At 39.5% G+C, this 11447-nt stretch overlaps 1 protein-coding gene across 2 annotated transcripts in view; it reads left to right on the forward strand.

Annotated features, from left to right (window-relative positions):
• AHCYL2 (adenosylhomocysteinase like 2) overlaps positions 1-11447 on the forward strand; it is a 170349-nt gene that overhangs the window by 153649 nt on the left and 5253 nt on the right. For both annotated transcript variants that reach the window (XM_007469704.1, XM_007469705.1), the window contains exon 12: positions 5104-5198. In XM_007469704.1, coding sequence (XP_007469766.1) covers positions 5104-5198 — 95 coding nt within the window. The remainder of the gene's footprint in view (positions 1-5103; positions 5199-11447) is intronic.

Genomic DNA, 11447 nt, shown 5'->3' on the forward strand with positions numbered 1-11447 from the left:
AACTCTGTGCCAATAAAATGGACAACCTGGAAGAAATGGACAAATTCTTAGAAAGAGGTATAACCCCAAGACTGAACCAGAAAGAAATAGAAAATATGAACAGACCAATCACAAGTAATGAACTTGAAACTGTGTTTAAAAATCTTCCAACAAACAAAGTCCAGGACCAGGTGGCTTCACAGGTAAATTCTATCAAACATTTAGAGAAGAGCTAACATCCATCCTTCTCAAACTCTTCCAAAAAATTGTGGAGAAGGGAACACTCCCAAACTCATTCTATGAGGCCACCATCATGCTGATACCAAAACCAGACAAAGATACTACAAAAAAAGAAAATTACAGACCGATATCACTGATGAATATAGGTGCAAAAATCCCCAACAAAATACTAGCAAACAGAATCCAACAACACATTAAAAGGATCATACACCATGATCAAGTGGGATTTATCCCAGGGATGCAAGGATTCTTCAATATATGCAAATCAATCAATGTGATACACCATATTAACAAACTGAAGAATAAAAACCATATGATCATCTCAATAGATGCAGAAAAAGCTTTTGACAAAATTCAACACCCATTTATGATAAAAACTCTCCAGAAAGTGGGCATAGAGGGAACCTACCTCAACATAATAAAGGCCATATATGACAAACCCACAGCAAACATCATTCTCAATGGTGAAAAACTGAAAGCATTTCCTCTAAGATCAGGAACAAGACAAGGATGTCCACTCTCACCACTATTATTCAACATAGTTTTGGAAGTCCTAGCCATGGCAATCAGAGAAGAAAAAGAAATAAAAGGAATACAAATTGGAAAAGAAGAAGTAACACTGTCACTGTTTGCAGATGACATGATACTATACATAGAGAATCCTAAAAATGCCACCAGAAAACTACTAGAGCTAATCAATGAATTTGGTAAACTTGCAGGATACAAAATTAATGCACAGAAATCTCTTGCATTCCTATACACTAATGATGAAAAATCTGAAAGAGAAATTAAGGAAACACTCCCATTTACCACTGCAACAAAAAGAATAAAATACCTAGGAATAAACCTACCTAAGGAGGTAAAAGACCTGCACTCAGAAAACTATAAGACACTGATGAAAGAAATCAAAGATGACACAAACAGATAGAGAGATATACCATGTTCTTGGATTGGTGGAATGAAAATTGTGTAAATGACTACACTACCCAAAGCAATCTACAGATTCAATGCAATCCCTATCAAATTACCAGTGGCATTTTTTACAGAACCAGAACAAAAAAACTTAAAATTTGTATGGAGACACAAAAGACCCCAAATAGCCAAAGCAGTCTTGAGGGAAAAAAACGGAGCTGGAGGAATCAGACTCCCTGAATTCAGACTATACTACAAAGCTACAGTAATCAAGACAATATGGTACAAAAATAGAAAATAGAAAAACAGAAATATAGATCAATGGAACAGGATAGAAAGCCCAGAGATAAACCCATGCACCTATGGCCAACTAATCTTTGACAAAGGAAGCAAGGATATACAATGGAAGAAAAGACAGTCTCTTCAATAAGTGGTGTTGGGAAAACTGGACAGCTGCATGTAAAAGAATGAAATAAGAACACTCCCAACACCATACACAAAAATAAACTCAAAATGGATCAGAGACCTAAATGTAAGACTGGACACTATAAAACTCTTAGAGGAAAACATAGGCAGAACACTCATTGACATAAGTCACAGCAAGATCTTTTTTGATCCACCTCCTAGAGTAATGGTAATAAAATCAAAAATAAACAAATGGGACCTAATGAAACTTAAAAGCTTTTGCAAAGCAAAGGAAACTATAAACAAGATGAAAAGACAACCCTCCGATTGGGAGAAGATATTTGCAAACGATTCAACAGACAAAGGATTAATCTTCAAAATATATAAACAGCTCATGCAGCTCAATATTAAAAAAAACAAACAACCCTGGGATTCCCTGGTGGCGCAGTGGTTGAGATTCTGCCTGCCAATGCAGGGGACACGGGTTTGTGCCCCGGTCCGGGAAGACCCCACATGCTGCGGAGCAGCTAGGCCCATGAGCCATGGCCGCTGAGCCTGCGCGTCTGGAGCCTGTGCTCTGCAATGGGAAAGGCCACAACAGTGAGAGGCCCACGTAACGCAAAAAAAAAAAAACCCAATCAAAAAATGGGCAGAAGACCTAAATAGACATTTCTCCAAAGAAGACATACAGATAGCCAAGAAGCACATCAAAAGCTGCTCAACATCACTAATTATTAGAGAAATGCAAATCAAAACTACAGTGAGGTATCACCTCACACCAGTTAGAATGGGCATCATCAGAAAATCTACAAACAACAAATGCTGGAGAGCGTGTGAAGAAAAGGGAACCCTCTTGCACTGTTGGTGGGAATGTAAATTGATACAGCCACTATGGAGAACAGTATGGAGGTTCCTTAAAAAAATAAAAATAGAATTACCATATGACCCAGCAATCCCACTCCTGGGCATATACCCAGAGAAAACTATAATTTAAAAAGGCACACGCACCCCAGTGTTCATTGCAGCACTATTTACAATAGCCAGGTCATGGAAGCAACGTAAATACCTATCGACAGACGAATGGATAAAAAAGTTGTGGTACATATATACAATGGAATATTACTCAGCCATAATAAGGAACGAAGTTGAGTCATTTGTTGAGACGTGGATGGATCTAGAGACTGTCATACAGAGTGAAGTAAGTCAGAAAGAGAAAAACAAATATCGTATATTAATGCATGTATGTGGAACCTAGAAAAATGGTACAGATGAACCGGTTTGCAGGGCAGAAATTGAGACACAGATGTAGAGAACAAATGAATGGACACCAAAGCGGGGGAAGCACGGTGGGGTGGGGATGGTGGTGTGCTGAATTGGGCAATTGGGATTGACATGCATACACTGATATGTATAAAGTTGATGACTAATAAGAACCTGCAGTATGAACAAACAAACAAACAAAAAAAAAAAGACAAAGGCACTCCAATGTTCATTGCAGCACTATTTGCAATAGTCAGGTCATGGAAGCAACCTAAGTGCCCATCGACAGACGAATGGATAAAGAAGATGTGGTACATATATACAATGGAATATTACTCAGCCATAAAAAGGAACGAAATTGGGTCTTTTGTAGAGACGTGGATGGATCTAGAGACTGTCATATAGAGTGAAGTAAGTCAGAAAGAGAAAAACAAATATCGTATATTAACGTATGTATGTGGAACCTAGAAAAATGGTACAGATGAACTGGTTTGCAAGGCAGAAACAGAGACACAGATGTAAAGAACAAACGTATGGACACCAAGGGAGGAAAGTGGCGGCGGGTGGGGGGATGGTGGTGGTGTAATGAATTGGGAGATTGGGATTGACATACATACACTAATATATATAGATAACTAATAAGAACCTGCTGTATAAAAAAATAAATAAAATAAAATTCAAAAAAATAAAAATAAAAAAGTATACAGTTCAGGGACTTCCCTGGTGGTCCAGCGGTTAACACTTCACCTTCCAATGCAGGGGGGACGGGTTTGATCCCTGGTCAGGGAAGCTAAGATCCCACATGCCTTGGGGCCAAAAAAAAAGCATAGAACAGAAGCAATATTGTAACAAATTTAATAAAAACTTTAAAAGTGGTCCACATCAAAAAAAATCTTAAAAAAATAAAAAATAAAGCATACAGTTCAGTGATTTTTACTAAAGTTGTACAACATCCCATTATCGAATTCCAGAACATTTTCATCATCCCCAAAATAAATCTTATACCATTAGCAGTCACTCTTTTTTCTACCCTTCAGTTTTCCACAGCCCTAGGCTACCATTAAATTCTCTGTCTCTATAGATTTGCCTAGTCCAGATATTTCATATAAACAGAATCATACAATTTGTGGTCTTTTGTGACTTTTTTTTACCTAGCATAATATTTTCAGGGTTCATGTATGTTGTAGTGTGTATCAGTATTTCATTCCTTTTTTTTTTAATTTATTTTTTTTTTTTATGGTACACGGGCCTCTCACTGTTGTGGCCTCTCCCGTTGCGGAGCACAGGCCCCGGACATGCAGGATCAGCGGCCATGGCTCACAGGCCCAGCCGCTCCGCGGCATGTGGGATCCTCCCGGACTGGGGCACGAACCCGTGTCCCCTGCATCGGCAGGCGGACTCTCAACCACTGTGCCACCAGGGAAGCCCACAGTATTTCATTCCTTTTGATTGCTGAATAATATTCCATTTTAAGGTTATATCACATTTCAGTGATATCCATTCATCAGTGGATAGACACTTGGGTTGTTTTTACTTTTTGGCTATTATGAATAATGCTGCTATGAACATTGTGTACAAGTTTTTCTGTGGGCATGTCTTCAGTTCTCTTGGGTATATACCTACAAGTGGAATTGCTGGATCATATGATAACTACTTTTGACATTTTGAGAAAATGCCAAACTTTTCCAAAGTAACTACATTATTTTACAATCCTGCCAACAATGCATGAGAGTTGCAGTTACTCCACATCCTTGTCAACACTTGTTATTGTCTGATTTTTGGATTATAGCTATCCTAGTATGTGTGAAATAGTGTGTCACTGTGGTTTTGGTTTGCCTTTCCCTAATGATGTTGAGCATCTTTTCGTGTGTGTTGGCACATCTTTTGTACATCTTCTTTTAAGAATGTCTATTCAGATCCTTTACTCATTTTTAAAATGAGCTGTCTTTTTATTATTAATTTGTAAGAGTTGTAATCATTTTTATCAGATTTATGATTTGCAATTATTTTGTCCCATTGTATAGGTTGTCTGTTTACTTTCTTAGTGGTATCATTTGAAGCACAAAAGTTTTTAATTTCAGTGTAGTCCAGTTTATTTTTTCTTTGGTTGCTTGTGCTTTAGGTGTTATCTAAGAAACCATTGCCTAACCCAGGTCACAGAGATTTATTCCTATGCTTTGCTAAGAGTTTTATAGTTTTAGCTCTCATATTTAGGTCTCTGATGCATTTTAAGTTAAGTTTACATATGGTGTGAGGAAGAGGTCCAACTTCATTCCTTTTCATGTGGCTATCTCTTCTGTTTCTAAGGTAACAAGAATGTGGTAACCAGAGAGCACTTAGACCGTATGAAGAATAGCTGTATCGTTTGTAACATGGGACATTCCAACACGGAGATTGACGTGGTAAGTTCAAGTGACTCATCATTGGGTTTTTTAAATTTCTTTTTCTCTCTCCTTCCCAAGAAACATAAACTAGAAGAAGAAAGAGCAGGGTCACCAGCCATCATAAACGTGACTGTACTGGTAGAGCTGTTCACAGTCTGTTCACTCACTATGGCTTGTGCGTATGGATTCTACAAAGCTTCTTTATCTCAACTTAATCATTTCAAATGATTGGTTTTTTTCCACTTAAGCTTGATACCTACTTGTACTGTAAGCCATTTTATCTTTATGATTAGGATTAAGAGTTGGGTAAACTCAAAACTACAAAAAGGATACAATAAATGTGAGTCAGTATGCTAGTCAGTATTTTGGAGAGATTTGATTTTTGCCATAAAGGTGAGATTAGTAGGTTGGTCCAAGGAAACAAGTCAAGGGAGGGAAATCTATGGGCTGGGATGAGAGCACTGCTTAAGATTGACTGTGTCTGTCAAATATGGTGGTTTCCCTTTGCTCTCCCTCTTTTATGGGGCTAGGTCTCCCCTTAACATATTTTCCAAACTGTAGTATTGGATCTATAGATGTCACAATCAATTCAGTAGCATGTGTTCCTCAAACCTGGAAAACCTATAGCTTTGGTTCTCTAGTTTTATTATAGTCACCTAAAATTTTCTGATCCAACAGAACATTTGATCCTACTAAGGTACCCAAGTAATAGTTAATAGAAGTGTTATTTATTTCTTTTCAGACTTACCAAAGTATCTCTCAGTGTGACTTTCACTCTGGTTTTAAGTTTTTATGGCATTTTTCTGACACAACTGTATTTCTCTCTGAGTAAATTGCTCAAGCAAAGCATGCTTTCATCTCCACTGAGGGCTGCTCTGATTGAGCTTCAGCATTGCCAGGTAAGGATCAGTTGATATACTGAGAGCCTGTGGGATATCTATTTTAAATGGTTTCTCTTTTTAACTCTGTGCTCTATTCTTCTGTTATTAAAAATAGCTGGGAAAACAACCTACCAAAGCCTGTTTCTACCCTTGAGGTTTTGGAGTGGCGTGGCTCCATCACTTTGTCTTACCATGATATTTTGCTTATAATGAGTAATTTATTTTTGTGTTTTTGAGGGATTTTGTTGTTGTTTTGGGGGGGGGTTTTGTTGTTGTTTTTTTGTTTGGTTTGGTTTTTTGGTTAAGTTTCACTTTTGTGCCATACTGCCCGTTTACTAAATGGTCAAAGGTATCAATATTTCTAAAACTATCTAGCCTATGATTGTCCTTTTCTGGATTGATCTGCTTGTAGAGCCCCCAGATGGAAAAAGCTTAAAGGGAAGTGGTCATGCTCTGAGCCCTGAAGTGAAATCTTCTGAGTAAGCGAACAGGGAAGGAATTTCCATTCTAAACCCTCAAGAAGCTCTAAAATAAAGATCATTTCAATGCAGTCATGTAATTTTTATATTTTTACTTTATCTTATTTCATCCTCTTGACCACCCCACGAGGCAGTATTCTTATTCCTGATTTTCAGTTGGGAAAATAAAAGCTTAAGTACGTTGTTCAGTCATAGCCATTGATTCAAAAATGAAATTGAAGCACAAAATTCAGGTTTTTTGACTTCAAGTCCAGTTTTTTTGTTTTTGTTTTTCTGTATGTTTTTGTTTGTTTTTTTAGTTTTTTAGTTTGGTTTTGGTTTTTGGTTTTTTTTTGGCCGTGCTTCACAGTTTGCAGGATCTTAGTTCTCTGACCTGACTAGGGATTGAACCTGGGCTCAGGGTCAGGCCGTGAAATCGCCAAGTCCTAACACTGGACTACCAGGGAATTCCCTGTTTTTCTGTATGTTATACTATGATCTCTTCATGCTTTTTAGATTACCTTCAAATTGTGGTAATCTCTTCTCCAAAGGCAGCCCAGATATAAGTAATCTCTCAGGATAAAGGCCAGGAGACTCTTTACCTTCAGTCATAAATATTTATTGTGTGATTGCTATATGCCAGGTCCTGCTCTATATGCTTGGGATCAGTGCACAAAACAGGCAAAGATTCCTACCCGCATGGAACTTATATTTTAGTGAGAAAAAGGACAATAGACATAATAAGTAAAATTTATAGTATGTTAGAAGGTGAAAGCACCGTAGAAAAAAGAAAAAGCAGAGCATGGTAAGGGGAAATCAAGAGTGCTCGGCTGTAATTTTAGATAGAGGGATCAAGGTATAAGCCTCATTAAGAAGGTGATGGTTGAGCATATCTGAAGGAATTAGCCATGTTGACTTTTAGGTGAAGGACATTTCAAGATGAGGGAACAGCCAGAGCTAATGCCCCAATGCACGAGTTGCCTAGTCTGTTTGAGGATCAACAATGAGGCCAGTATGACTAGAGCAGAAGAGCATGGGGCGGGCTTCCCTGGTGGCGCAGTGGTTGAGAGTCCGCCTGCCGATGCAGGGGACACGAGTTCGTGCCCCGGTCCGGGAAGATCCCACATGCCGCAGAGCGGCTAGGCCTGTGAGCCATGGCCGCTGAGCCTGTGCGTCTGGGGCCTGTGCTCCGCAATGGGAGAGGCCACAACAGTGAGAGGCCCGTGTACTGCAAAAAAAAAAAGAGCATGGGGCAGGGAAGAGTGGAAAATGAGGTCAGAGAGGTAATGAGCCACATCTTATAAGACCTCAGAGGCCATTGTAAGAACTCCTGATTGTGTTCTGAGAGGAATATGGAGCCATTGTAGTATTTTAAAAGTATCACCCTGGCTGCTGCATTGAGACTAGACCTACTTTTTCAGGTATTGCTAGGTAGCCCCAGTATCTGCCACTGACACTAGCCAAGAACCATCTTTCAACTCTCTTTGTGCTCTTCTTAGCAGAAAGTATATGACTAAACTAAGTGGTCCAGAAAGGGAGATGTTCAGAATGACTTTGGAAAAGTTTAATTGTGCAACTTTCAATGGTAGTGTCACAGGGCATGCAAAGTGAAATTTAAGGAAATAGCAAACTCAACTAAACATTGATTCCACAATGTTCATTCACTACTTAGCAAATTTGTGTTGAGTGCTCGCTCTGCTCTGTGCTAAGTACTAATTGGCTGAAGAAATAACAGTGAACAATATGCCTGCTTTCCTGGAGCTTATATTCTACTGTGGGAAACAATTACTAAATAGACAGTTATGGACTTCCCTGGTGACACAGTGGTTAAGAATCTGCCTGCCAGGGCTTCCCTGGTGGTGCAGTGGTCGAGAGTCTGCCTGCCGATGCAGGGGACGCGGGTTCGTGCCCTGGTCCGGGAATATACCACATGCCGCGGAGCGGCTGGGCCTGTGAGCCACGGCCACTGAGCCTGCGCATCCGGAGCCTGTGCTCTGCAGTGGGAGAGGCCACAGCAGTGAGAGGCCCGCGTACCACAAAAAAAAAAAAAAAAAGAATCTGCCTGCCAATGCAGGGGACGTGGGTTTAAGCCCTGGTCCGGGAGGATCCCACATGCCGCGGAGCAACTAAGCCCGTGTGCCACAACTACTGAGCCTGCAATCTAGAGCCCGCGAGCCACAACTGCTGAGCCCACGCGCCACAACTGCTGAAGCCCGTGCACCTAGAGCCCGTGCCCTGCAACAAGAGAAGCCACCACAATGAGAAGCCCGCACACCGCAATGAAGAGTAGCCCCCACTCGCTGCAACTAGAGAAAGCCTGCGCGCAGCAACGAAGACCCAACACAGCCAAAAAAAATAGACAGTTATTTTCAGTTAGTGCCTAATACTGAAGTAAAACAAAAAGATGAGGACATTGAAGTTGCTATTTAATTAGGGTGATCAAAGAAGGTGTCTTTGAGGAGATAACATTTGAACAAAAACTTGAATGACCATTCTATTCAGAGAGAATGGTGAGTCAAGACCATGAGGTAGAAACATGCTTGATGTGTTTGAGGAACAGAAAAGGTGCCATTGTGGCAGGAACAGAATGGGCAAGGGGATGAGGATAAGAGGCAGCAAGGAGGTAGTGGGTTATGTAGAGCTTTGTAGGCCATAGTACGGACTTTAGATTTTATTCTGCATACAAGTGAAGCCATTGGAAGGTTTTGAGTGGGTGACTGATGAAATCTGACGTATGTTTTAAAAAATAACCTTGGCTGTTGTATGAAGAAAACACTTCTGGAGCTTGACTGGTGATAGGGATGATAGCAAACTCTTTCAGTATTTCCAGCAATAGAAGGAAGTAGCTTGGATTAGATGGATAAACAATGGAGGTGATAAGAAGTGATATATTGTGAAGGTAGGACCAGTGGGCTTTGCTACATGGATTGGATGCAGAGTGTGATAAAAAGAGATGAATCACTGTAAGTTAACTCAACAAAACTGGAAAGGAAAATGACTTGGTAAATTTTTATCCAGAGTTTTTAGTGATCAAAAATGTAAGGATCTTTTTTTGTAGAGGAATTTACAGTTTACCTAACCTTGAGATGTTGACTGCTGCATTTTAAGGAAGCAATTGCTCATGGAAAGAGTTGGTCATTTAGAAAACTGTATTTTTTTCTGAAAAATAATACCATGAATACTTAGGGGACCTGTGATAGGGATGTGCTCTTAGCTGCCTTTTGTCCAAGTCTTTCTGTCACATACTTCCTTTCTCTTGAAAAGAAACCTGCTTACCCATATATATCACATAGACAGCCTGTGTGATTGTAAGCTTCACAGTTCAGGTGGTTAAACCATTATGTGCACATGCTTTAAAAGTTTTTGCCAGCCTGGGCTACACTGGTAGCGCAGTGGTTAAGAATCCACCTGTCAATGCAGGGGACATGGGTTCGAGCCCGGGTCCGGGAAGATCCCACATGCCGCGGAGTGGCTAAGCCCGTGCGCCACAACTACTGAGCCTGCACGCCTAGAGCCCGTGCTCTGCAACAAGAGAAGCCACTGCAGTGAGAAGCCCACGCACCGCAACGAAGAGTAGACCCCACTCGCCACAGCTAGAGGAAGCCTGAGTGCAGCAATGAAGACCCAATGCAGCCAAAAATAATAAATAAATAAAGTAAATTAAAAAAAAAAAAAGTTTTTGCCAGCCAAAGAATTACAGCCCGAGACTTGCTACTGACTCCATGCTTCACAGGACTAGAACCACAGCTGTTCTTGGCTTTACAGTGGGACGTACACCTAGTTTGGGAAGGGAGTGGGCAAAGGGGACCTTTTTCCTGGTAGATTGCTTAGTGATTATAAATCCACAGAAAAGACATTGGATGTCTTTAAGAGAAATTCTTGTAGAACTGTGCTAGCCATAGGAAACACTTCTCTCAAGGAGTGTAAATGCCAAATAGACTATAATAGTTTATTGGAACTGCATGGGCAGTGCTGGGGATAACTTAACCAAGTTGCTCTTCAAACCTCATTTTAAACCCTCAAGTCTTTTTGCTTGCATCATAGCCATCCCAGTGCTCTAGTAAATTGCCTCTACTAAGCACTGATCATTTTTATGATGTTCCTAAGAAGTTCCCTTTCCTTGATTCCACCACATCTTTTTTACCAGGAAATACTTCCTAAGACAAGAGGCTCTTGTTATCATTGTGTCAGCTCTTTACTTCCAGTTGTCAAGATTGCTTGTCCAATGGAAGATTAGGAGTATGAAACATTAAGAACTTGAAATACTTTAAAGTCCCATTATCTCAATTAAAAAATTGCTAGTGTTACCAAAGAGTATCTCTTGGCTCTACATGGTTATTGTCCTCCATGGTGATATTTCTAAAGGCTGAGGGATTTACTCTGTATATCCTTCACATCCCCAAATGGCCTATTTGCTTAAATTCTTTTAAACTCTATTTATAGTGTTTATTTACAAAATTTCTTTTTAAAATCCTAATTTTAAAGTAGTACTTCCTCAATTTAAAATTCAAGCAATATAAATATGTATAAAGTAAGAAGCAAAAAATTTACAAAATTGAGGTTACAGCATATTATTTCTGCAACTTGATTTTTTTCACTTAATAATGTATGGTTTTCATGTTAACAAATACAGATCTACTAATTTCTTTTTTTTTTTTTTGAGAATTACATTATATTCCATTGTATGGAATTATCCTGATTTACTTAGCCATTCCCATATTGATTTACATTTTTTGCTATTATAAATAATGTTGGGTTAAACATTCATGGGCACTTATATTTCTGAACTTGAACAAGTATTTCTATAGGATAGAGCCCTAAAAGTGAATTTGATTGGTCAAAGATTAGGTACATATAAAATTTTGTTAGCTACTGCCAAATTGCCCTCTAGAAAGGTTGAACTAATTTATGAAACTTGACATCGGAAG

Source organism: Lipotes vexillifer, unplaced genomic scaffold, assembly GCF_000442215.2.
Source record: "Lipotes vexillifer unplaced genomic scaffold, Lipotes_vexillifer_v1.1 scaffold1329, whole genome shotgun sequence".
Classification (NCBI taxonomy): domain Eukaryota; kingdom Metazoa; phylum Chordata; class Mammalia; order Artiodactyla; family Lipotidae; genus Lipotes; species Lipotes vexillifer.